A 27,828-nucleotide genomic window follows, 5' to 3' on the forward strand; every position below is an offset into this window, starting at 1 on the left:
CATGAGGATTCCCCCCCCCCCAGCTCATAGTGCGCTGTCCAACCATGTGTGCTTGTTATTCACAATCTGCAAGTGCAATTCATGCACAAAAGAAGCAGAACATGACACTGATTGAAACAAACCACGAGTTCTTCATACATTACGTGTAGAACTTGAATGTACATGTGGGGAAGCAGAATCATGTCCAAAGATTCTGGCTGTGAAAGACCTTACCTGTCTGAACAGGTAGACTGGTAAAAGAGCCAGTGGAAAGTGTTAATATTTGTCCAAGAGGCTTCAAATTCCACCTCAGCCTACTCTGGATGCTCAAAGTATACACGCCGGTGAATTTTTCTGCGTCTCTGCCCACTGAACAAAGCTGGTGTAAATGGGGCAAACCCAATGAAGGCAGCTGAGTTTAGGCTGAGGTGGAATTTGAATCCCAGCTTCTCGAACAAAACCAACACCCATCCAGATTCAATTTATCGCAACGGCTTGGTTTAAAACTCACTTATGGCGAGTTAGAAAGCGGGCCTGTTGTCTTTGTCCATGGAGTTTTCTTGGCAAAATACTGGAGTGGTTTGCCAATTCCTTCTCCAGGTGGATCACATTTAGTCTAAACTCTCAGTTATGACCTGACCGTCCTGGGTGGCCCTGCACGGCATAGCTCATAGCTTCTCTGAGTTATTCTCTTGAGTTATTCAAGCCCCTTCGCCACACAAGGCAGTGATCCACCTCATCTCATGAGACGAGAAGACTCACTGGAAAAGACCCTGATGCTGGGAAAGATTGAGGGCACTAGGAGAAGGGGACGACAGAGGATGAGATGGTTGGACAGTGTTCTCGAAGCTACAAACATGAGTCTGACCAAACTGTGGGAGGCAGTGGAAGATAGGAGTGCCTGGCGTGCTCTGGTCCATGGGGCCACGAAGGGTCAGACGCGACTAAACAACAACAACAACAACAACAACAACAACAACAACAACAACAACAACAACAACAACAACAACAACAGAAAGCGGGCAGCGAAGAGAGAGTGACAAAAACCCACCCGGGGACTAAACAACAACAACAACAACAACAACAACAACAACAACAACAACAACAACAACAACAGAAAGCGGGCAGCGAAGAGAGAGTGACAAAAACCCACTCCGGGATCTGCTCAAAGGACCAGCTGCGCCTCCCTCTACTGTGACGAGATTGAATGGAGGAGACATGGGAGGGAGAGGAGACTGCAAGCCGCTCGGGGCAGGGGGCCGCCGCTCAGCCAAACCCGCGCGCCAAAGGCGCTATAAATAGGCGAGATCTCCCCCAGCCAGCGAACGAGCGAGGCCTGCCTGCTCGGCGTGCCAGGTTTGCAGCGGGCGGCCAGAGCCCCCTGCTGCCCGCCGGCTGTGTACGCAACAAGGCGGGCTTTCGCCGAGCGAGGCGGCGCTGACTCAGCCTGGGCCGAAGAAAGTGCAGGGCAATGGCGCTCAGCCCCCCCGAGAGGCAGCCGGGCCCGCCCGAGCCCCCGAACCCGGCGGCGGCGCCGGCGGCGCCACAGCAACACCAGGCGGACGACGAGGCCGACCTCGACCCCGACCCGCAGCAGCAGCTGAGCGGCCTGGAGCCCGACGCCGGCGAGGGGATCCCGCTGCACTCGCCGTGGACTTTCTGGCTCGACAAGTGAGTGCGGGGCCGCCGGCACACCGGATGGGGAAGGCAGCAGGAGGAGAAGGAGCTCGCGGGGAGAGAGCGCGGCCTGGAGCTCGCATCTCCCGAGCCGGCAGTGTGGGGAAAAGGCGCGCTCGAGGGGGCAGAGACGGGGGTGGGCGGCGTAGGACCGGCCTTTGTTCGCCGCCGCCTCCGCTCCTGCTCAGCTCGCTCCTTCCCCGTCCCCAAGGCGAATTAATTCCCTTCTCCGCCGAGGGAAACGAAAAGGGGGGTGGGGGGGTCTGTTCTCCAGCCCCACCGATTGCTTCACGATGCTTAACCCATCCAGAGCTGCTGCTTCTGCCCTTCCTTGGCTCGCCCCCCCCCCAAAACCAAACCAAACCAAACCAACCCTGGGCGCCCTCAGGCTCGCTTTCTCCTCCTCGCTATTTCCAGGGCTCTCAACGCGAGGTTTTGAACTCTTGAGACCTCTTTTTCCATAGCCGGGGATCATCCCTGTTAAGCGTGTTGAAGAGATAGGGGCTCTCAGAGGGAAGTGAGAGAGGCTCAATTTTGCCTGACTCGGTGGTATCCACACACAATGCACGCGCGCACCTAGTTTGCAGGCAGAAAAGGCAACAAGTGCAGCTTTACCCCTCCTCAAGGTTTGAGACGCACAAGAGCCTTGGCCGGGTGGGAAAGGGGCAACATCACTCGGTGGGTTGCTTGGAAAAGGCTTGCCTCTTAGGATAGAAGAACTTGGGGCATCCTAGCTCTTGTGTTTTTATCCCATTGGATGGCATTTCTGCTCCGCTTCCCTTTGTTGCCAGTTTTGGAACTTCTTTTTAATGCTTCCAGTGCTTAAGGTGGTTTGTTTATTGATTTAACCAACCTTCTCCTGATAGTTTTCAGACCAGCTGCTGTCTGGAAATATATTCCCTAGGGGCATGGATTCCCTAAGCTAAAGCAAAACAAAACAAAGTATTTGTTTTGCCCTGGCCTCCTTTGGGAGGAAGGGTGAGATATAAATTTAACAATAACGTTTTTTAATTGCATGTACCATAAAACAGGCCTTGATGAAAAACTTATTGTCGTGTGCACCCCGTTTTCCCCACTGGTGACAAGAAGTTAAAAAGGGGTATTGCTACTTCCTTTGCAGCAGAGGACACTGCAGTCCATATGCTTTATTTATATAAAAAATGGCATAAATTGAGGCAAAGACTTAGCCATAAAAAGTTAGCCATAATCCTTTACCCAATATCAGAGAGGGGCTGTGCCACCCTAAGGCCTCTTTTACCAGCTAAACAGTTTCTGTCTTTCCCTGCTTACTTTCAAGACTGTTTACTATTGTTTCCCCCACTCATTCTTCCTAGTCTTCCCCTTAGACCCAACTCCACAGGTAAATTTGAGGGGGACACATCCACACCCACTAAAGAACATCCTATACACTTTTACCTGGGAGTAAGTCCCACTGAAACAACATGTAGGATTGTGCTGCAAGGTTCTTCAGTCCAACATCACGGAGTCACTTTAGAAGTCATCTTGGGAGGAAAGCATAGTGGTAGACCCATATAGGTAATACTCACAATTTAGAAATGACTCTTTTTTTCGCCCTTTAAAGGTGTGCATTCCAGGCCACAGTGCAAACCGATGACTCCTTAACAACCATTAACCATCCTATTTGGCATTGTTGGTGAAGTGGATTATAATGAAAGTTAGGGAACCAATGGTAGTTATTCTGGATTAAAGGCAAATTATTTACTCTTAGGTTTCACACACACAAAGACACTTACTGAACATGTATCAATGGCAAACATTATTTCAGTACAAACCTTACAATCCGTGCTTGGTTGCCCCCTTCCACCTTTCCTTTAAAGTCCTACGATGGACAGACATTCAACAGGTCTTCAGGGCGAGCATTGGCAATTTTTACAAAGGATTAACTACGGTCTCTTCCCTTCTCATTAAGTTTTGTGTTGCTATTTTATTTTATATCAACCCATATTCTTGAAATATCCTTCTATGGTTCAAACTTTGATCTGCTCTTAACTGTCCATAATTTGCAACATGATCTCTTCCTACCTTGTTTTTCATTCACTGCTTTAAAATACAGTAGAACTGTCTGAGAATTCATCCTTCCCTCCACTCATTATTAAAAAAAAACCCAAACCTTGGTATCCCTCTCTGTTTTGCTATGAAAGCATAATCCTTTCTTAAAATCTCTATCCGGTGTTTATTTTCCACAAGATTCAAAACCATGTAATACTTGTTCCCAGTGTCTCTCACTCCAGATCCACTCCTACAGTCATTACAAAATAAGACTGACATGCTTGCTTTCTTATACTGCATCAGACTACAATTGGTTGCTTTTTTAGCCTTGCTTTTAATAACTCCATGATATCCCAGTACTTGTCACTTCACACACACGCACACGCACACTGTCCAGTCGGAGCTTGTCATAGGTGGTTGGCTTGTTTTCCTGTACCAATCTGCTTTTTACAGGTAGGTAGCCGTGTTGGTCTGAGTCGAAACAAAATAAACAAATTCCTTCAGTAGCACCTTAAAGACCAACTAAGTTTTTATTTAGGTATGAGCTTTCATGTGCATGCACACTTCATCAGATACCTGATCAGGTATCTGATGAAGTGTGCATGCACACGAAAGCTCATACCTAAATAAAAACTTAGTTGGTCAATCTGCTTTTGTAACTTGAGAAAGAAACATGTCCTTGATCAGGTATCTGATGAAGTGTGCATGCACACGAAAGCTCATACCTAAATAAAAACTTAGTTGGTCAATCTGCTTTTGTAACTTGAGAAAGAAACATGTCCTTGAGGTATAAACAGCTTTCTCTGGCAAGCTAGATAAACCCTGCAATGTTCTTATGACCAATTTCATTTTATTAGCACCTTTTACAACCACTGAAGGGTTTGCTGAAATGAAATACTAAGGGACAAGCTAGGATGTGACCATGGTAGTTTTGTGTACTTAAAAATGGAACTCTTGATATCATGAAGATAGTGTGAAGTGCATCTGATTTTAATAGCAAAAGGAACCTCTGACAACCAAAGTCACTTGATGTATTGGAGCTCAGCAAAAGCAAAAGTACTTGGGAAAGAAGATGCAAGGAGGTAAGGAAGTAGCATTCTGCACTCCTCATCTGGTTCCCCATTTTTGCTGCTAAAATCACATCTCATTCTCCACTTAAACTCATCAGGAAATTATTCTTTTTAAATTTTTTCATAGCTTGTAGGCCAAGATTGCTTCTGCTGCCTTTAAATTATAGCCATCTTGGACCAGGTATTTTAACACATGGCAGGGCATCTTGCTGTAGGATAAAGAATGATCTAAGCTACCTCACCTTACAAACCCCTTCGGTATAATCCACATATTGATTGTAGAAGCAAGCAAGGTGCCAAAAACAGAATGTGTCTGCAGGCCAGGAATAGTTCAGCCAAACCATTCAAAAGGCCTTGGGCAAGCAAACCAAGCAACAAAAGAAAGTGACGAGAAATCTCTAGGGTCACTATAAGCCAACATTTATATTATTTAATGTATTTATATCCCACCTTTCTCCCAAGTTGGGATTCACCAAATGTGGCACTGAAGATGATGTTAGGTGCTTTCCTGTTGTTGCTTTTTTAAAAAATGCCCCCCTCCCCTCGGGACTAATACATAGCATCCAGTTTTCACCAGTTACATGAAGTACCCAAAGGGTTATATACTGTGGTGGGGTATAAATGAGTTTTGTTCTAGTTTCTTAAGGCCAGGAATTGTGAAGGAGAGATAATATTTAAGCGTGCAGAAGTAGAGGACAGGGATAAACAATCAAATCTCTGTCCAGATTGTAATTTACTTACTAAATCGGGGGTATAGCCAACATCAGGCAGAGGCAAACTCTGGTCCTCCAGATGTTTGGGACTACAATTCCCATCATCCCTGACCACTGGTCCTGTTAGGTAGGGATGATGGGAATTGTAGTCCCAAACATCTGGAGGACCAGAGTTTGCCTATGCCTGGCCAACATGGTGACCACCAGATGTTTGTTGGACTACAGCTCCCACCTCTAACAGTTGATCATTCTGAACGGCACTATGCTGGCAACTACTTCCCAAAGCTGTTAGCAAAAGCTGTTTTGTTCATTAAAAAAACAACCCTTCATACTCTTGAGTTTCTATTATTGTTATATTATGTGCTGGTTTCATGCATAATTACACTCACGGAGCCATAGATATTTACAACCTTTCATTTCAGTTGTCTGTATCTCATGTTGTTGTTTTTTTTGAAAATAAATAAAATATTGGGCCTTTAATGATACAAATCCTTCCAAAGTTGTTTAATTACTTGGAAGCCAACAGTAAGACATTACTGAAAGGTAACAAACCCAAGATCAGCTTGCAGAAATGCCACCAAAGTGAGTGAGACTCACATAAATGGAATACTCTGAAATTTCTGTACATGCTGGTTATACTGCAAATTATGTAATGTGCCACACAAGGAGAGAATCCCCCACTCAAGATGTGCCTCCTAATTTGAGGGCTACTTTAGCAGGAAGTCAGCCCACTGCACGTTTTCCATCACAGGCTTGTTTTCAGTAAGGAAACATTTGTAAAAGACTTTTCTTCTGCGGTTACATCAGTGACCCTACCCGACCCTAAGCTATTATTAGAAGCCATAGTCTTGAGGACAGAACAGGGCAGCTGGGCACTTTGTGAGGTTTATTATTATTTAGATGATTGGAAATTAGAGTAATTGGCAGGCGAAGTCTGGAACAGGACTCCACTTCTGCCTTCAGTTCCACCCCAAGTTAATCTGGCCTGCTCACATGCAGAATGTTGTTGTTGTTTAGTCATTTAGTCGTGTCCGACTCTTCGTGACCCCACATGCAGAATAGAATCTTCTGAAATACTTTTTGCAGAGGTGGGTAGGCTGGGGCCCTATGGATGCTGTTGGATTCCAGCTTCTATCAGTCCCAGTCAGCCTCATCACTGGCCAGAGATGATTATGTGAGTAGTAGTCCCACAATATATGGAGGGCCAGTGTTTCCCTACTCATGTTTTAATGTTAATTAAAAGTTTCTGTACAAAAGTTTCTGATGGACTAAAGTGAGGTGGTCACATTTTGCAGTCCATCTGAGGCATGCATAAAAGCTAGGCCAGCTTAAAGGCCCATCTATTTTGCTTAAACAGTGGCCAACCAGATTCAGGTAAAGTTGGTTCTCATAATAAATACCAAACACATGCAAATAAACACGTGCCCATAGTAAGCACACAACGCCTTCTTTGTATGAAAGAGCAGAAGTCATTGGTTCGTTTTTTGGTCGCCCTCCTCTTCACATGTTCCAGCTTCACATGGTAGGTAGTTTGGCTAGATTACTGTGACCTATGGTCCAGGAGGCAGGATGAATTCCAATTGGGTCAAAGCACCTTTGGAATTTCCCTACTTGGCAGATTACGACTGCACAGCCTGCAATTGACACAGCAGCTCTGTGGATTGAAGGCAGTTAGCTTGGTAGCCAAAGTGACAACCTTCAACCTTACAGGCTATTCTACAAAAGTTACCAGTTTATTTACCCAGCCATATGTTAGCTATTCACGCCATTTAGATTGTGTGGGAAGAGAAGAACCTGTTCTTCCAACTAAGTTACCCCACCTGATTGCCAAGTGGTGAATCTTGCAAGCTGCAGTGTTCGGCTGCTTGAATATTAGAATCTTAAGAGTTGGAAGGGACACCAAGGGTCATCTCATCCAACTCCCTGCAATGCAGAAATCCCGGCTAAAGCCTGTGGACTTTTAACAAATATTTGTATGCCAATTTTCCAGACAAAACCCATCCAAAGCAACTTACAACAATAAAATTACTAAGTATAAGGAATTATTGTATACACTAAGAGTAACTGACAAAACTGAAACAGACTCAGAACTCCTGCCCCACAACAGTACTCTAGATTGCAGTCAGTGCTAGGGTAGGCCAAACAAAAGAAATGATTATTTAAGGCCTTCTGAAAAGCCTGAATAGTAATCACATGCTGCCACTCTAGGGGGGGGGATTTAATAGTGTGGAGCCACACCAGAAAAAGCCCCCACTTGTGATCACCCACCTCTTAGATCCAGGAGGTTTTCACAGTCCAGGGGATGCCCTCAGATGCTAGGGCCTCACTGACAGGAGATAAAAGCCTCTCACTAAAGTATTCATAAGCAAGGGTAGCATTGCAGAAACAACACAGTCCAAACCAGGGGCCGGCAATTTTTTTTAGCCATGGGCCAGTCCACTGTCCCTCAGACCTTGTGGCGGGCCAGAGAAGCAGCACTGGGGGGGGGGGAGCTGGAAGAAGAGGCGAGGGGGGCAAGTAGTCCTCCCCAGCCCCAGCCGCTACGCTTGCCTTCCCAGGGGCTGCCACCGCCACCGCTGCTTCTGCTTCTTGTGGGTAGGCAGAGCAAGCTCGTCCACTCCACTCTCTGGCCCACAGGAGCACAAGGGCAGTGGCAGTGGAGTGAAGATGAGCGGTGTGAAAGGGCTGGCTCTGGAGAGGGGCTGCTTAAAATGGTGCTCAGCCAGCTCAGCTCAGCCCCCTTCCTCCTCTAGGCAGGGCAGTGAGAAGCCAGGAGGAGGGAGGGAGGACACCGCCGCAGTGTTTGTGAGGGGGGGGGGAAAGGAATGGTGCGGGGGGGGAATGGCGCAGCCCAAACAAACAGAATCCCCACACCGATCCACAGACAGTCGGCGGGCTGGATCCTGAAGGCAGTTGGGCCTGATCTGGCCCGCGGTACTAAGTTTGCCAACCCCTGGTTCAAACAAACCAGGATCAAGCATCAAGAATCAATCTAGATTCAAATGTGACCTAGGGAGAAAGTCAGGCAACAGTCCAAGGGCACTATCCCAGGTAGTTCAGGTAAGGCAGAAAAACTAGGAGCTAGAGACCTGTGTTATTCCCAGCAAGTGGAAAGCTCGAGATAGAGGCCTTACACTAAATAGCCTTTTAAACCACACCCTGACCCCCAGCTGCTAGCGTTGAAGGAGTAAGACCCAGAACAGTTTAGGGGTTGTGGGGTGGAGGGAAGAGGGGATATGTCTCATTGTGTGAGTGGACTTCCATCCATGCACACATTCCCCACTTAGTGCTACATTGAATTTCATCCATAATCGTAGAAATAAACCTAATGAGAATCAGCATCGCTCTGTATAGTACTGTTCTGTATGGCATTGTTATAGTGATCAATTAGCCTCTGTTCCAGAAAGAGAAAGAAAGAAAAGGGAATAGGTAACTTGGAGAGCTTCGTTTGCACATATCACCACCTAGAGGCACACCTGACATTTGCAGCACAGTCATTTAAAGTTCGGTCTGTCACTCCACTCTGCAGAAGGGGAGAGGAGGGAGGTCATAAGGATTGCAAAACTTGTGCACATCTGGGATTAGCACATAACTGGATCACCAGATTTAGAGGTTGTGGTTTCCAGGAGTCTCAGCACCTTTGTTACTGCTAGAAATGTTAGTAGTAACTTGAACCAGGATTTCCCAATCTGACTTTTATCTCTCCGTGCTACTGCACCACATTCTTCTAATTGTGAAACATTAGATTTTACTCTGCATGTATTTGTTTAATACTACTGTACACTTTTTGCGTATTTTGTGGTTATAATTTTGCATGAAATGTAATGTACATGTACATTTTTAGAGAGCCCAAAAATATTCATGATGTAGACTAAAAACTTAGAAAAATGTTTGTTTCACCTAGCATACTTACATTTCTCTGGGGTGTGTGAGGGGGATTTATGGTGCTGTATGTGTTATGCATGGTTAAAAAGACAGGGTTGTAGTCAACTATCTTTTACTTGGAGTAGATCTATTGAAATTAATTGACCTAAGTTAGTTGTGGTCACTAATTTCAATGTGTGTACTATGCATAAAAGTTGACCACAGCCCACTATGAGTGAGTTAAAAGCACTGCAGCCAGATGTTATTTAACCAAAAAAGGTTTAGTTTAACATGTTAAGTAAGGGTTTCTCATGTTCACTCAGTGGCAGGAAATTTAATTTAATTTGTACAAATATCTATATACTGCTTATTCATAAATGATATCTGAGTGGTTTAAAACAGTCATACTTAAAACTATATAATAAAAAATATTTTTAAACCAGAGATCAACTAACTATTTCAGAAGCGTATAAATTGCAGCTATTAAGGGACACACACCCTTAACAGACATGTTGTTTAGGCATCGGTTGTATGTTATCCTCTGCTGTTGTTAGTTCCAGTTTCACTGGAGTAGGTTAGTTCTTACTCCACCATGGCATAGGGTGACTGTCAGTGGCCATCTGACATTTGCCCTCTTAATTTTAGGGAAGTAAAAGTAATGAAAGCCTTGTAGAGTAAATTACTGGCCAAAAACAACTTGTTGTAATCACCATAACTACATTGAGTATCTTCTGAAAGCGGCTGTATAGGAACCACGCAACAAAATTTGTTTCAGGCATGCACTGTTGTCTGATTACAGTCACTTAATTTACACTGAAATACCATTCTCAGCCTGGCAGGCCAAGGTTACCAGGGTGGATAAAAATCAATGATTTTTTTTAAAAAATCAAAAAAATCGGATTTTTTTTTATTTAAATCGGATTTTTTTGATTTAAATCGATTTTTTTGATTTAAATCTGATTTTTTTAAAAATAAAATGCTTTTTGAGGAAAATATATTACCATCCAAAGGTTATTCCATCATGAAATAAAGATTAGTTTTTTAATTATGTAGAATAAGGTTGTATATGTTTATTTTGGGGGGTAAATAAATGCCATTAATCAATTCACAATGTCATGCTCTTCCAGAGGTTTTTGTAAGATTATTGGGCAGATTCTCTGCCTACAAGATATTATCACAGATGCTTGGTTTACTTTTGCAGTTCTCAAAACTGAATTTGACTCAACAGAGATCACATGCCTCTTCTTCACAGCAAAAATGTTATAACATGAACAGAGTTGAGAAAAAGACCTTAATCCTATTGTTCTACAAACCTATGAATACAGAAACAACCCCTTCAGTGCTAAGTTTCAAGAAGTTCAGTGAATAGAATAGAAACAATATTTTTCTGATTGTTTGGAGTGGACAGTATTTAAGTTTTTCATGTGATTTAAATCGACTATGATTTAAATCAAGCCTTACTGACTAGTGATTTAAATCGTGATTTAAATCATGATTTAAATCAGTTTGATTTAAATCAAATCCACCCTGAAGGTTACTCTTGGAGAGCTTACAGAATGTTTTCACATCAGTATTAATTGTCCCCTTGGAACTCTTTCATGGACATTTTGATATTGCCAAACTTACTTTGCTGTGCCAAGTCTCTCCCTCCCTTCTTCCAAAACGTATTTTAGTTTGCTAGAGAAAGTAGTTTAACGTTCAGGTGGGAATGTCAACCCAGGCCCAGTCCTGGCCTGTATTCCAAACCTCTATAAAGTTAATGATAAATCTCTCATTGACATAACCAGATTTAGACAATGGCATCCTTCGGAAACATATTTTACCATCTGATATAGCAGGAGAGCTACATTTTGTCTACACTATGGGGCAGATTCAAAATGAGGATCATTTTGCTTCATGGATTCAGCACTTAGGTCTGTTTCACACCAAGATACATGTTTGTATTAAGGTAGTTGTTCCATAAACGGAAGAAGAGCTTCACTTACAGAAGTAAATTCATATACCAAGGCTGCCAGGCAGACCCTGCTTTGCACCCATCTGCTTGTTTCTGTTTAGTGAGGTATGGTAATCCAGGATTTAGTATGCAGCCTGTGTTGGACAGGGCTGCCCTCCTCATAGGAAGTTGCCTTTCACCAAGTCATGCCATTAGTCTTATCTAGCACTACTAGGGACGCAGGTGGCACTGTGGTCCAAACCACTGAGCCTCTTGGGCTTGCCAATCAGAAGGTTGGCGGTTCGAATCCCTGCGACAGGGTGTACTCCTGTTGCTCTGTCCCAGCTCCTGCCAACCTAGCAGTTCAAAAGCAAACCAGTGCAAGTAGATAAATAGGTATCACTGAGGCAGCAAGGTAAATGGCGTTTCTGTGCGCTCTGGCTTCCATCACGGTGTTCCGTTGCACCAGAAGCGGTTTAGTCATACTGGCCACATGACCCAGAAAGCTGTCTGTGAACAAACACCGGCTCCCTCGGCCTGAAAGTGAGATGAGCGCAGCACCCCATAGTCAAGTTTGACTGGACTTGACCGCCCAGGGGTCCATTACCTTTTATACCTATCTAGTGATGTATGGAAGTGAGAGCTGGACCATAAAGAAGGCTGATCACCAAAGAATTGATGCTTTTGAATTATGGTGCTGGAAGAGACTCTTGAGAGTCCCATGGACTGCAAGAAGATCAAACCTATCCATTCTGAAGGAAATCAGCCCTGAGTGCTCACTGGAAGGACAGATCCTGAAGCTGAGGCTCCAATACTTTGGCCACCTCATGAGAAGAGAAGACTCCCTGGAAAAGACCCTGATGTTGGGAAAGATTGAGGCCACAACGAGAAGGGGACAACACGGGACGAGATGGTTGGACAGTGTTCTCGAAGCTACGAACATGAGTTTGAGCAAACTGCGGGAGGCAGTGGAAGACTGGAGTGCCTGGCGTGCTCTGGTCCATGGAGTCATGAAGAGTCGGACGCGACTAAACGACTAAACAACACAACAACAACAACAACCTATCTAGCACTCTATTGGTTACACTGACTGGCAGCTCTCCATGATTTCAGACAAGGGTCTCTGGAGCCTTTCCTGGAGACGCCAGGGATTAAATATGGGATCCTTTTGCATGCAAAGATTTACTACTGGGGCATGCCCCAGCCACTTTTCGGATGCAGAGTTGTAGTCAATCTGTCTCTGCTTCTAATCACTGCTGCTACCTGATCATCCAGGAGTCCCTTTGTCTAGGCTTGACTATTACACCACCTGTGTTCTTTCCTGGAGATGACTGACCTGGCCACAGTCACTCATGCTTTAGTAACCTCTAAACTGGATTCCCGTAATGTGTGTTTGGTGGGATTGCCCTTGGAAACATCCTGAAACTATGTTGTCGAAGGCAATCTGCAGTGAATTATATGTCTTTTACCATTATTGCCCATTTGGGTATTTCCCCCCTTTAAAATACAACTTATCAAAGCTTACTAAAGAAGCCTGTGATAGTAATAATTAGTAGATCACTAGTAGGTTCTCGGGCGCTGTGGTCTAAACCACAGAGCCTACGGCTTGCCGAACCTAGCAGTTTGAAAGCACGTCAAAGTGCAAGTAGATAAATGTCTTCCCAACAGGGAAAACTGCTCTGGTTCACCAGAAGCAGCTTAGTCATGCTGGCTACTTGACCCAGAAGCTGTACGCCGGCTCCCTCGGCCAGTAAAGCGAGATGAGCATCACAGCCCCATAGTCGTTCGCGACTGGACCTAATGGTCAGGGGTCCCTTTACCTTTACCTTTAGTAGGTTCTCAGGAATCTGTTTTGTGTTAGGTGCAGCGGATGGAAGTTAATAGTCTAAGCAGCTAACTAGAAGCTATCAGTTACAGGTAGGTAGCCGTGTTGGTCTGACGCAGTCAAAACAAAATTAAAAAATCCTTCCAATAGCACCTTAGAGACCAACTAAGTTTGTCATAGGTATGAGCTTTCGTGTGCAGAAGAAGTGTGCGTGAAAAAGAAGTGTTCGTGAAGAAGTGTGCATGCACACGAAAGCTCATACCTATGACAAACTTAGTTGGTCTCTAAGGTGCTACTGGAAGGATTTTTTTTTATTTTGTTAGAAGCTATCAGGTTGGGTAAAATCTGACTTGAGTGCATGTGCATTTTCTAGTTAAGTTTGTAATAAGATGATTCAATATGTCTCTTCAGCATACCAAAGGAGAAATCAGTTTTCTCAAGCTGTTGTAAAATGACATGTGGTTCATCGCTATGTGAGGCAAATTACTGGAAAATCTCTGTTCTACCCATACTTTAAAAATAGTTTAGATAGCTAAGTTTTCTGCCATCTGCAAATGTACTGAGTGTTTCTCCAATCAACAGAAATAGTATTTGGAACTAAAAACAAGAGGTGTGATCCAGAGAGATGTACAATTAGAAGTGAAATCTTTATGTCTAGCCATTCCAACAGTCAGCCATTGGTTTTGATGTTGTCCATTACGTGCTTTCCAGACAGAGTCTAAATCCACTCATTCCCTATATTGTCATGGATTTGGGTTGCTTTTTTAAAATAAGATGTTGTAATGTAATGATTACCTCTGGCTAGAGCAAACATTACAAGAAGGGATACTTTTTCAGTACATTTAAGCATTATCTCACTTTCCATCTGTTTATCATTTGCTTATGAAACTGTTATCAGAAGACACGTAGCTCCAAGCACACATTCATTTGGCTCATCTTCTATTATAAATAAATAAATAATCTCTTTGCTATCCTGAGTTTGGAGGTCTCTTTTGAAGGCCCAAAAGATAGCTTGCTTGATAAATTATGCCAATTTGGAGCTTTTTGTGGTACAAAAAAAGGTCAATTCTTACAGCAAGCCAAGTGTTCCCATTTTGTAGCTATAAAGGTGTGCCTGTGGGTTTCAGTAATTCTGTAGGTGAGCAAAGACTGGATCCAAGCCCAAAGAAAACACTATCCCTTTGCTACAGATGCTGCTAATGGGATCTTCTTGCTTGGCAAGACTTGTCCATCTTGCTCCTATGGTTGTCAGTTTGTGGTTGTAATTGGTTACTGAAGCATATTGGGTGCATGTCGCTTGCATGAGGTTAGAATTAGATAGATCCTGGGAACCTAATAGTCCATAGGATGCTGTTCAGGTTAGTTTCGCACGGGGAAGCAACATGATTCCGCCAGAGTCAGTCTCTCTTAAAAAGTATTCCAGGGTATCTATATGCAGTGCTTTTTTGGGGGGGTGGGATGCTGGGGGACGCATACCCTTAAACATTTTGTGAATCTGAGTTTGGCCTCATTGGGGGCAGTATTTCAATATGAGTAGGAAAATGAGAGTACCCCTAAACATTTTTTTTAGAAAAAAGCACTGTCTATATGGACAACTTAACCACAGGTATATGGTGGTAGTGTTTAAGAGCAGTGGACTCATAATCTGGTGAACCGGGTTTGAGTCCCCGCTCCTCCACATGCAGCTGCTGGGTGCATAGCTGCCAAGTTATCCCTTTTTTAAAGGGATTTCCCCTTATGCTGAATAGGCTTCCTCGCGAGAAAAGGGAAAACCTGGCAGCTATGGCTGGGTGACCTTGGGCTAGTCACACTTCTTTGAAGTCTCTCAGCCCCACCCACCTCACAGAGTGTTTGTTGTGGGGGAGGAAGGGAAAGGAGATTGTTAGCCACTTTGAGACTCCTGAAGGGGAGTCATAGGCGGCATATCAAGTCCAAACTCTTCTTCTCCTTCTTCTTGTACTGTGCTGTATTTGTAGGCAATGTATGCAGATATATTTATGGTATAGATATGGCCCGTTTCAGTATGAAAACAGGGTCCCATGATAAAAGAAATAACATGGCATTAATTAACTTGTGTGAGCTTTTATTTTTGGATTTTACTTACTATAGAGAGGGTCTTGCTAGATTTATAGAATGTGGCCATCTAGTGGCACAGATGTAAAACGAATAGAATAATTTATTAAAAACCCCTGTGTTGTGAGGATAACGCTCTTTTAAGCCTTGTGAGATGCAGAATATGTTTAAAATACGTATATGCCTGTGGCTGGTGCTTTGTTTTCTTTAAAAAAATGTTTAGGGGTACTCTCATTTTGACTGAAGACAATTACCATTTTACAGTTCAAATTGGGGAAAATCAATACAGTGGTACCTCGGTTTGCGACCTCAATCCGTTCCACGGAGGCGGTCGCTCACCGAAGCGGTCACTCCCCAAAAGGCATGCTTCTGTGCGTGCACGAAGCGCCGATAGAGCGCTTCTGCACACAAACGTGCTGCGCAGATCGCTTCTGCGCATGCACGAGCTGTGCAGATCACGTCTGCGCATCCGACGCCGCGGAACCTGGATGTAAACACTTTCGGGTCCGCGGCGGTCGCTCGCCGAAGCGGTCACAAACAGAGGTAGACGTAAACCGAGGTTTGATTGTACAGTAAATGGACAAAAGTACAGAACTTCACAAAATGTGTAGGGGGTATGCATACCCCCCGAAAAAAGCACTGCCTGTGGCTAAAATAAGGGTTGAAGCTAAATAATGCGCATGGAGGTTTTGGTGTATATGGGCAGCCCACCCTCCTCAGACAGCATTTCTTCCCATTTGACAGTGTTCAGTATATTTACAAAGAAGTAATTTCCTACTGTATTCAATGGAGGCAAGTGTGTTGCAGTATTACACAGCTTTAACACCCTCTGAATAGGAGTTGAATGGCTTTGGAAGATTGGAACTTTAATATTTTTATTTAACAAAACAAAATGTGCACATGTTGCCTCTTTCCAGTATTATTATTATTATTATTTTCTTTTAAAAACAACAACAACGCTTGTGATTATAGTTTAGGAAAAAAATAGGGAAATTTCTGGATTCACATAGAACTTATGCAGAATTACAACAACAAAATGTCTGTAAAATTAAATAAAAACTGTGTTCTACTTCAAAATGAATTAACCAAATCGAAAAAGAGGATTGGAAGGAAGCGGGGATGGGAAAGAGAGAAACAAGAAATACCATCACCTTCCCCAAACCTGACTTCAAAACAGAATAGTTTTTTTTTTTAATGACTTCCATTTTCCTTCCACCCACAAACCGCGTGGTATTGGTAATTCTCAAACACACGGCTTCGTTGTGAAGCAGACTTGGATGATCACACAAATATATGGATTTTTTTTTTAAAAAACCACCAAAATATATTGATCAGATTCACCATTTTACCATGTCAACTTCCATAATGTAAGTTATGGTACCTGCTCTCATCGTATATAAATGTATTTTAAAAGCATGCTTTTGTGTTATTGTAATTATTATTATATCAATGTTTTTTTCATAAATCTGATGAGTACACTTACTATACTGAATCTTTAAATATATGGTTTCTTCCTTTCTCTTTTTTCAAGGTCACTTCCTGGGACAACAGCTGCTGAATGTGCATCAAATTTAAAGAAGATCTACACAGTACAAACTGTACAGGTAACAAAGATGTTGCATACGAGACTTTCATGTGGCAATATAAAATCCCAGATATTATCAATAGGGATGCAGGTGGCGCTGTGGGTTAAACCACAGAGCCTAGGGCTTGCTGATCAGAAGGTCGGCGGTTCGAATCCCCGCAAAGGAGTGAGCTCCCGTTGCTCGGTCCCAGCTCCTGCCAATCTAGCAGTTCGAAAGCACGTCAAAGTGCAAGTAGATAAATAGGGACCGCTACAGCGGGAAGGTAAACGGCGTTTCCGTGTGCTGCTCTGGTTCGCCAGAAGCGGCTTTGTCATGCTGGCCACATGACCTGGAAGCTGTACGCCGGCTCCCTCGGCCAATAATGCAAGATGAGCGCGCAACCCCAGAGTCGGTCACGACTCGACCTAATGGTCAGGGGTCCCTTTACCTATTATCAATAGAGAGACCAAACAGGTTTTTTCCCCAGAGCTGAGATGTAACTTCTAATCTAACAAAACATTTGAAAAATCAGTCAGTTTGGTTTATAATAAGGCATTGTACTGTATTACGATCGGTAGAAATTTGGGGGGAAATGCTTTTGTGAACACCCTTTACAGGTCTAAAGTCATTGTTATTACAGGAATAGAAAACCTACTACGTATCACTGAGTTTGCTCCTAAAACTTGGCCCTCCAGCTGTTTTCGGACTACAACTCCCATCATCCCTAGCTAACAGGACCAGTTGTCAAGGCTGATGGGAATTGTAGTCCCAAAATAGCTGGCGGGTCGAGTTTGGCCATCACTGCCCTAAAATTATCATTCTTTATATGTTAAATTTAAAAGTATAGTTTATTCTTTTAAAAGAAAACACCCACACATTTACTAATTTACTTTAAAAAATATTTTTTGTCACAAATGGATCTTCAAGCTGCTGAACTGTAGGGAATCCAGCATCTCTTAGTTTTTGCTAGTTTACGATAAACAGGCAAAAATTTGAAGCTGAGAACAGAATAATTCCTCAGTGCTATAATAAAACAAAGGAAATTACTGTGTATTCTGACTTGGTCTCTTCGGTGTCAAGCAGACACAGAAAGCACTCATTTTCAGTAAGCAGGGGTTTCTGTGAATACTAATTTTGGTGCATGAAACAAAAGGAATTGGAGGCCCTGTGATGTAAAGGCCTTCTCACCATGTTGCAGTACAGATGCGTTTGGCAGAATCCTAGGCTTCATTCCTGCTTCCAGTGTCCATTCCCCATCCTTTGAGGCCTACTCAGGAAGACAGAAATGGACCCACCAATCTGTAGACCAAACATCAACAAGCAAAAAAGGCACTGAATAATTCTCCCTTATCTTGTGGGAAATGCCAGTGCCGCCTTGGAAGCAGAAGGGCAACTTACTCTTGCATTTGAAAGTTGTGCTGTACTTCTTGTTCTCAGTGTACAGGGATTGTAATGATCTGTTTCAAAGATGAGTCCAACAACGTCATTGCATGAGTGGAATAAAGTCTGTTCATGCCTTGGATTGTAGCGCTCCCCCCCCCTGGTGTGCGCCCCCCAACTTGCTCTGGAGAATTGGAGGGTCCCTTAGAGCAGATATTTGTGGGGGGAGAAGTTCCGTTGCACAAGTGGAAGATGCTCCCCCACACACACAGTGATTTGGTTGGATGCAACTAGCTGTACATAGTCTTGCATAAAATTCTTCCCTGAGTAGTCTCCTAAGTGTTACTAAGAACAGATCTATTGAAATCACTGGACATAACTTAGTCACGTTCTTTAATTTCAGTGAGTCCACCGTGAGCAGAACTTAGTTGAATACCGCCCATAGTCTTTAGTTTGGGGGAGTAAAGGCCAGGTAGGAATATACGGTATGCGCATGATTGTCTTGAAGATTTTGCACCTCAGGATTCCCCTTCCCCAATTTCTTAGTAGCAGCTAGTGGCATAACAGAATTTCTCCTCTCCATGCACTCCCCCCATGCACATTCAAAAATCTGTACCCACAAAAAAAACCCACAGAGCAGATGGGTGTGTGTGTGTGTGGAGGCACATGAAAAGGAAGGTGAAGATTCATTGCCGAAACAGAATTCATTCCGCTTGTGCAATTGCTTCATTGGATACAACCCTTTGAATGTTCAATGCAGAACTAGTTAGCTATAGGTATACTGGATAGTTGTCCTTTTAAAAATAATTTTAAAAAGCATGCTTAAAATGTCATGTTTAAAATCATTGTTTAAGATACTTATTGTTGACTCAATTCCCTTGTTGTTTAGGATGTTGGGGGTTCCTGTTTTCTTTATGAAGATAACATTATAGCTACAATTTACTTTAAAATGTGTCAGTTTTGCCAAACGTTAGGGGCTGTAAGTTTAAGTGGTGACTTACAAGCTCATCTGAGAGGGCATTGAATATAGAACTGTTGCATTATTGAAGATCAATTGTAGGCTAGTGGCTTAATTTCTACCACGGTGAAAGAAAACCAGCTTCCTTAGGAAACACAACTGGGTCTTGTTCCAATGCCTTGCATTTTGCTTGAAACGGTTTCACTTGGTTATTGCTTTTTAAATCACTGTAAAGGTTTTGGACTATATTTTATAGTAACCCACCCTGGCATATTCTGGTGAAGGGCATATAGGAAATCAAAAAGTCTTGGTGCAGCTATCCTTCAGGATAGGGAAACATGTGGAAAAAACCAAGAGCAACACCCTGCTCCCTATTCCTGAACATGGAGAGCTCTCTTATACCAATTCAGTTCCTTGGACGGGCAGTGACTCTCTTGCAGGCAGAACATGTGCTGTACCACAGAGCTAAAGAAAGCAAGGAAATGCCATACTGTTATGTGTGAATTTATATAGTGTAATAATTCTCTTTAGATCTTCTGGAGTGTTTATAACAATATTCCTCCTGTGACAAACCTGCCTCTGAGATGTAGTTATCATTTAATGCGTGGAGAAAGACGGCCACTGTGGTATGTTTATATTCACATTATTATGGCGCTCTGGGCACAAACTGCATTCATTATTTGCTTATTTACGTGCAAGTTAGAATAATTTTTTTAAAAAAAATATGAACAAAAGTGGAGAGGTGGGGGCAGGGGGAAGACCAGGAGGTTGTTTTTTTAAAAAACAACCTATGTTTAGTAAACATGATAAATTACACTGAAATTGTTTATGTTTGCCCACGGTGTTTTTTAAACATTAATATTATGCAATATGATTTTTGCATATAATTGCCTAAAAGTAGGCCTTGCAAAATCAAGTTAAAATATGTTGAAATTTGTGTTATTTGTAGCAAGTGCTGCATAGACAAGACTGGGCTTCAGGGAACTGTGCAATCTGTTGCCCTCTCTCAGCATGAAGCTTTGGATTTATGTTTCTTGAACAGTAGAGCACTTTTTCATGTGGCAGACCACCTTTGAAATGGATACAAATGCAGAGATACAAGTGGGGTTTTGCGGGTAGTGGTGGTGGGACACATCTTATGATCACAAAGTGAAATATTGTGCTGGGTATGCTCAAGATCTTGGACATGCCTGAAGTAGCTCAGTCCAATGTATTTATACAAAACACCCCTATGGATCTTGCTGACTTGAATCGAACTTCTGCATACTTGAATGTTGAAGGTGACAGTCTGCTCTTTTTAAAACCTAAGACCAAAATGTGGTGCACGTTCTTGTTACACGCACAATGTATTTGCCTTAAAACCATGAGAAGAGTCTACTGAGGAAAGCAAGACAAATACTGTAAATCAGGCATCCCCAAACTTTGGCCCTCCAGAAGTTTTGGACTACAGTTCCCATCTTCCCTGACCACTGGGTCCTGTTAGCTAGGGATCATGGGAGTTGTAGGCCAAAACATCTGGAGGGCCGCAGTTTGGGGATGCCTGCTGTAAATCATAAAACAGTCTGTACAAATGAATACATTAAAAAAACACCACAGAGATGGTGTTTTTTTTAAGGCACTTGCTGCTTAAGCTGCAGTTCTGAAAAAAGTACTGGCCATCAATGGGGAAAGGCAATAAACCATTCTGCCAATCTTGCAGACTCAGGAAGTTAATGCTATGAGGGGCTGCACCAGTCTACAGTATAGGTGTAAACATGGGCAGATTGCAAAAGTGAGCAACACTTGATAAAATTGCTGCTTTGTTGAGCCTCACCTAGTTTGCTGACAAGTTCCACCTGCACCTGATGCAAAAAGTTTCAGGTAGGTAGCCGCGTTGGTCTGCCGTATTCGAATCAAAATAAAAAAAATCTGAAGAAGTGTGCATGCACACGAAAGCTCATACCAATGACAAACTTAGTTGGTCTCTAAGGTGCTACTGGAAAAAAAAAATTATTATAATTTTGTCTGATGCAAAAAGTGATCAAGGTGAGCAGTATGTTTGGGCAAGTGTTTTTGCCTCTTCCGAAATTATTTTAGACTTGTTATAGGGGATTTGCTCCCTTTTTTTTCTGTGCTAGAAAGATGCCAAAAGGAAATGAAAGCTGATTGGTTTCCTTTCATACCTGCACTTGTATTTGAAAGCTGCATCTAAGAGGGGTCATAGTTTGAAGGTCATAATTGAAAAAATATGCTTGTTTCTTCTGAAGTCCCATTGATCAAAAGTTTAACAGTCACTTTTTTGTAGCGCAAAATTGGTAGCACTAATGTCACAGCTAAGTCATTTCCTTTTAATTATTTTGATAGTGGCCTTGTTTTTGTCTTCCAATTCATGAATGTTTGAGGAGTGTATTTATTATACAGTGGTACCTCGCAAGACGAATGCCTCGTGCAACAAAAAACTCGCTAGACGAAAGCGTCTAGCGATTCTTTGTTGCCTCACAAGACGAAGCTTTCTATGGCCGCGTCTTGCAAGACGGATTATTTTTGGCCGCTTTTTTTTCTGTCTGCCGTTCATTTCCGCAAGACGAAAATTTTCATAAGACGGCACGACCCACGGAACGAATAATTTTCGTCTTGCGAGGTACCACTGTATATAATAAACCATAGACTTGTGGTTCTTCCCTGACATTTTCACTTGTTCTGAAACTTTTACCACCAGAGCTGCCTATCCACAACCCAGATTTTGCTTTAAATGGCACTAGAATGTATACTTGTATCATAACTGTTAGGTTCTGAAGTAGGGTTACCTAAATTGCAGTATTGTATTCAACTAAATTATTCTATTAGCGCAAAGACTTTCACCTGTGCACCAGAAAGTCCTCTCCCTCTGCATCCATCAATCTATTCTAGAGGTTCCTCCAGTGCTTTAAAACAGATTGGGGAGGGAAGGTAGAAAAGTCTCATCACACAGGAAGATGGTCTTTGCACTATTGGGACAAACTTGTTGGAAATGATCCATGATAAATACATGTTTAGGTATGATCAGGCTATGTTCAGAAAAAATCTTCCATTATTATTATTTTGACCGATTTATTGTGTTGGCTTGGGAAGGGGTGAAGAACTAAAGCAGGCATAGGCAAACTCAGCCCTCCAGATGTTTTGGGACTACAACTCCCACCATCCCTATCTAACAGGAGCAGTGGTCAGGGATGATGGGAATTGTAGTCTCAAAACATCTGGAGGGCCGAGTTTGCCTATGCCTGAACTAAAGCCTGACCTGTTGACCACTAGGCATCCTATTTGGTCCTTTCCTACGTTCTGAGAATTCCCTAGGCATTTCCAACTGCTCCAGAGCTAAAAACTTGCAGTTATTTTTATGTTTATATGAGGTAAGATTCTGGGCTGTTGGAATCTGTGCCTTTGCACTGTACCCAGGTGTAAATAAATTACCAGCCTGTGCAGCCAAGCGTTGTTTTTTCTCACAACTCAGGGAAGAAGAAAGCAATGCCAAGGGAGGTGTGTGGAAAATGAAGGTCCCCAAAGACAATACGGTATGTGCTTAACACTGTCGAAACTCCCCCTCCCTCCTCCTCCTCTTCTTCCTCTAATAGCATTCTGAAGTGTATGTTGTTTTCTGAGCATCAGTCTTCCACTCATGTGGGTGCTGGCTGCTTAAAAGCTGCTGTCACTGTTATTATTTTCTTCAAATGACCGCTGTATATTTATCAGACAGCCTGTATCTTCACTTTTACTTTTGTCCTCTTTCCTGCCTATAGTACCTGGTTTGCTCCAGAACAGATTTGGAGTCTTGATTGAAGTTGGTATGATATCCAACTAAATCATACTCTGAGTAGACCCTATGAAATTAATGGACAGGTCCACTGGTTTTATGGTTCTGCTTTGAGCATGAATTAGCTGGATATCACCTGTTGAATATGTTCAAGTTAAACCTATAGGTATAATTTATGTGAAATTGTATTAAAATGCACCAGAATAATGTTGTGGCTGTTGCGGACAGTATAGCTGTTCAAACTGCAAATGGAATACTGTACTTCCAGCAACGTAACCAGGTTCTTCATTTTCTTGGTTTTTTTTTTTGCTAGTCTGCAGTTTGGAAAGAGCTGTTGCTTGCTACAATTGGGGAACAGTTTACAGACCGCTGTGCAGGAGGTGAGAAAGTACTTCCTGTTATCTGCTTTTGTTTTGATTTTTGAGCACCCCTTGCTTAAGTTTTAAGAATAAAATAGGTGCAACACAGAAAACGTTACTCATTGCTAGCACAACTTGCAAATAAAAATCCCCTGCTAACACTTTTCATCCTATCAAAGTGCATTGTCCCTTTGCCTGATTAAGCCTCTAGGGAGAGGTATTGATTTTCTCTAATTTTGGTTAGGGGACCTCCGTAATCCAAGAGAATTATCCAGCTGTTTGATCCTTGCCAGGAAAAGAATGTAAATGTCTTCACTTGCCATCCTACTTTAGACATATCAGCCTTGCTCGCTTTTTGTAGAATTTGTGGACAGAGAGTGGGAACAGGACTGCCACAGATCCTGCACAAAGTGACTCAAAGGAAGAAAAGAGAACCTAGAGGAAAGAGGTTGCCCCTTCATTGGCTGCCATCACTTTCCGTCATTTCAGTGGAAAGGCATCCTCCTGCTGTGTTGGTTAATGATTTGAAAGGAGTACTTCTTGACCAAGTAAGAGGGCACTGGTGCTTTGGCAAAAGATTCTGCCTCCCTTAGTTCCTGATTATGCACCAACAGAAAGTCTGCACCACACACTGCAATGCAATGAGGGTCCTAGAAATGTTATGCGCAAAAGATTCACGAATCATGCTGATGTTCTTTGCATCTCTCTAGACTCCTGTGCTCTTATTCTGAGAACAGGCTTACCTTCAACAACAAAAATACAAATGCTATTAAATTTCATATAATAGAATATCAGTGTTACCAATCATGCTTAGATTTAGTCTTAGTGATTTGGGGACCTCTTAAATTGTCTAAAAACACTAAACAATACAATTGTTGTACCATTTTAAGTTATGTCCACTATATATAGTGATTGGGATGTCTAAATAGTCTGTTCTGTCCCCCGTCCCCGTCCCCCCCAGAATAATTAGAGCAGACAGAATTATACTGGTGGTTAGGGCAGCAATCCTGTACACACTTACCTGGGTGAAACCCCATTGAATTTAACAGAATTGTCTTATGAGAAAAGATGCATTGAGCCAGGCATTCAGCTACTGCCTGACCATATTTGGTCTTTTTGTATATGCATATACAGTAATATTTTAAAATCAGATACAGGGCTCAGCTGTTTACATTATCCCCACAATGTGGCTTGTGACCTTTTTACTGGTCTGCACTTTTATCTGTAGTGTCATATTTTCTTATGTAGCACTTCTTGGGATAATGCTAGCAAATAGCATTAGAAATAGGATAGGTGCTTTTCTGTGTAAAAATCTGAATTTTCCTGATTGGTCTCCCTTCCTGGCTTTGTATACCCAATATAGTACCAACCATAAATAAATGGCCTTTTGTAGGTATAGTTGTTTTACAGCAGGCATCCCCAATCTTCGGCCCTCCAGATATTTTGGACTGCAATTCCCACCATCCCTGACCACTGGTCCTCTTAGCTAGGGATCATGGGAGTTGTAGGCCAAAACATCTGGAGGGCCGCAGGTTGGGGGATGCCTGTCTTACAGTGATGAAATAAGTAATAAGTGTCAATGGGTAGTAAAATAAAATAATACTATTATTTGATTGGATTGGAAAGCCATGCAGGGTTGGATTACTTGCCATCTCCCAGACCCCTGTGGTTCAGGCAAACCCAACAAAAACAAGCCAAAAGCACAAACAGGGCAACACATTTCAAAAATCTCTATGATAAGCTTAATACTAAAATTACCTATTTCTAGCTAATAATTATTGAGGTAGAATTTATACCAGTTACATGGGAAAGTTGTACAAAAAGCATGTTTACAGTAAAGCCCCCCCCCCCAATTTCCTTTAGGACTAATTTGCTGTTTTTTATTCTTGGTGTGTTTTTGATTTGGGGTAAAGAGTCCATACTGGCTTCAGTAACAAAGATAGCTTTTAATGATGATGATGATGATGATGATGATGATGATGATGATGATGCTTTCTCTTGGCAGGTGATGAAGTAATAGGAGTTAGCGTCAGTGTTCGTGATAGGGAAGATGTTGTTCAAGTTTGGAATGTAAACGCGTCGTTAGCAAGTGAAGCAACAGTTCTAGAAAAGATCTATGAACTTTTGCCCCAAACATCTTTTAAAGCAGTTTTTTATAAACGTAAGTAAAGTGTGCATGTACAGTGGTACCTTGGGTTACAAATACTTTGGGTTACAAACTCTGCTAACCCAGAAGTAGTACCTTGGGTTGCGAACTTTGCCCCAGGATGAGAACGGAAATCGCGCGGTGGTGGCAGTGGGAGACCCCATTAGGGAAAACGTGCCTCTAGTTAAGAACGGTTTCGGGTTAAGAACGGACCTCTGGAACAAATTAAGTTCATAACCTGAGGTACCACTTTAGCAGGAAGCAGTGTGCGCTATCCAAATGACTTTAATCAACAAAATGTATTTAATACTTGCATATTTAATAATTGTGTCATCTTGTCTTTCAGCTCACAAAGAGCACCATGCTTTTGAAGGTGGACGCAGGAGACATTAACACAGGAGACAGTCCTGAACTCAAGTTGTAATTTTTAGTTTTTTGGGGGTTTTTGAGATCATCACAGTGGAAAGATGGACAAAAACACTTGCAAAAGCACCACAAAGCCTGTTATTTTAGATTGTTATATTCCTCTTGAGCTGGTGCTATTCAAAAGTAAGGAGTATTGCTGCCTCAGTTGCTGATTGTGATGTTTCCTTTCATGACTTCTTAACAAAAAAAAGTCACTTTTACTTTTTAGTATTCCTTTCTTTTTAAGGTAGAAGACTTTACAGTTAAGTAGTTTACTATACCTAGTTCAAATGCAAATATGCACAAGCATGATATGCTGCTCTTTCTAGACTTGCTGTACCTAGAGAAATTAATAGCTTTGTGAACCATGTTTTTCTGTAATACTTTGCTTTGAGACATTCCTATCATGTTAAGAGATACACACAGATTTGTCCCCCAGAGAGGTTGTAATATGCACTGTCCTAATAGGCAGTGGGAGAAATCCCAAGGGGAATCCTGCTCAAGCTCCATTGAAATGAAGGGAGCTTGCACAGCACCTGGATTGCTTCCAATGTCCTCTGCTTATGCACTGATAATGCGCATACTGTAAATATATTTTTATGATCACTGAACAGAGCCTGTAGACTGAAAATACACTTCTGTTGTGACTAATTTTGAACTCTTTAAATACAAGCCCCTTAAAATAAGGGGCTGGTTCCCACTTGATGATGGCCCATATCTGCCCCGAGAGCATGGGGAGGCTTGAAACTGGACATTGCTTGGGTTGAAGCATTGTTTGTGATCATGTATCACTGTTGATTTCTGTGATCATTGTCACACTGGAACAGGTGCAGTTATGCTGATGGAAGCTGCCATCAGGTGTGGAGCAGTCAGTTCTTGATTGCATAGCTGCCAAGTACCCCGTTTCCCCCGGGAAACCCCCGTTTTTACTTACCTTTTCCCGGTGGTCCCCCGTATCACTTCGTCTCCCGTTTTTCTCCGTTGTTTTCTCCTGCCGGCGGCCATTTTTTTTCTTTCTGATTTTCCCTTCTATGGGCACCAAAAATGGCCGCCGCCTGCTTCAAAAGTCGCATCTACGCATGTCCGGAAGTGCATAGACGCGACTTCCGGTGTCGGCGGCGGCCATTTTGGGGCCAATAGATGGGCAGAGCGACACCGGAAGTTGCGTTGACGCACTTCCTGACATGCGTAGAAGCAACTTTCGAAGCCGGCGGCAGCCATTTTGGTGCCCATAGAAGGGCAAAACGACACCGGAAGTTACGTCGACGTAACTTCCGGTGTCACACGGCTGCCGGTCCCGGATTCTGCAGTCCGGGACTTGGAAGGTAAGTGATTGGCATTTGTTTTTAGCTATTTCAAATACCTATTTAGCGGGGCGAGAATGAAATGAAATCACAACTCTTTGTTCCAGAGGTGCCTAATATAGTTTGAATTAAAAATAATAATAAGTATAATATTTCTTTTTTAAAAAAACACCAAAACGTAAACCCCTCTGCTGTGCTCTCACTTAAAATAGGAACCTTAACAAATCTTCTTTAGCAAACTTTTTATAAAACAGATCTTCCCCTCTTACCCCCCTGCAATCATATCAGATGTGTTCTTCACCCATGAAGGTCAGTATCAAATGCATAGTAATTTTTATTGTAAACATAACCAACTGTTCAACTGTAGCTAGTTGCAAGCTATGATGGCGCCTTAAATACATTTTTCGATAGAGAAGAAAAGTTGATTACACTTTGAAGCATGAATGTGAAAATTATCAACATTAGTTTGTGTGTTTTTTTCCTCTCCGTGCTAATTATTGGAGTTTTTGTTGTGCTTTTTATTACAGTACCAAAGATTTATTTAGTTCCTCACAATGAGCTAGAGGAATGTGCATTTTTTTCTAGGCAGCATTACTGGATTAGCATTTAGTATTTTGGAAATCGTTCTGACTGCACTGATAACAACCCGTTTAATCCTACAAGAGGCAGCCATTGGAATTCAGTGTGTTTCTAAATAAATCAATTTCCCCTTTTTAATTTTTGTACTAGTTCATTTGTATTTATGAATTAAGATTTGTGCATTTTAACTAGCATTATTAAAAGTTTTATAAACTCGTA

General features: G+C 42.5%; 1 protein-coding gene across 1 annotated transcript; it reads left to right on the forward strand.

Annotated features, from left to right (window-relative positions):
* The first annotated feature begins 754 nt into the window (after positions 1–754).
* On the forward strand, positions 755–27,828 carry EIF4E3 (eukaryotic translation initiation factor 4E family member 3). Its single transcript, XM_035106632.3, has 7 exons — positions 755–1,650; positions 16,676–16,748; positions 19,579–19,673; positions 22,517–22,577; positions 23,130–23,196; positions 25,181–25,336; positions 25,668–27,828. The coding sequence occupies exons 1-7, from the start codon at positions 1,451–1,453 to the stop codon at positions 25,712–25,714; spliced, it is 699 nt and encodes a 232-aa protein (XP_034962523.1). The 5' UTR covers positions 755–1,450; the 3' UTR covers positions 25,715–27,828.

This window comes from Zootoca vivipara, chromosome 2 (assembly GCF_965207765.1).
Source record: "Zootoca vivipara chromosome 2, rZooViv2.hap1.1, whole genome shotgun sequence".
Lineage (NCBI taxonomy): Eukaryota > Metazoa > Chordata > Lepidosauria > Squamata > Lacertidae > Zootoca > Zootoca vivipara.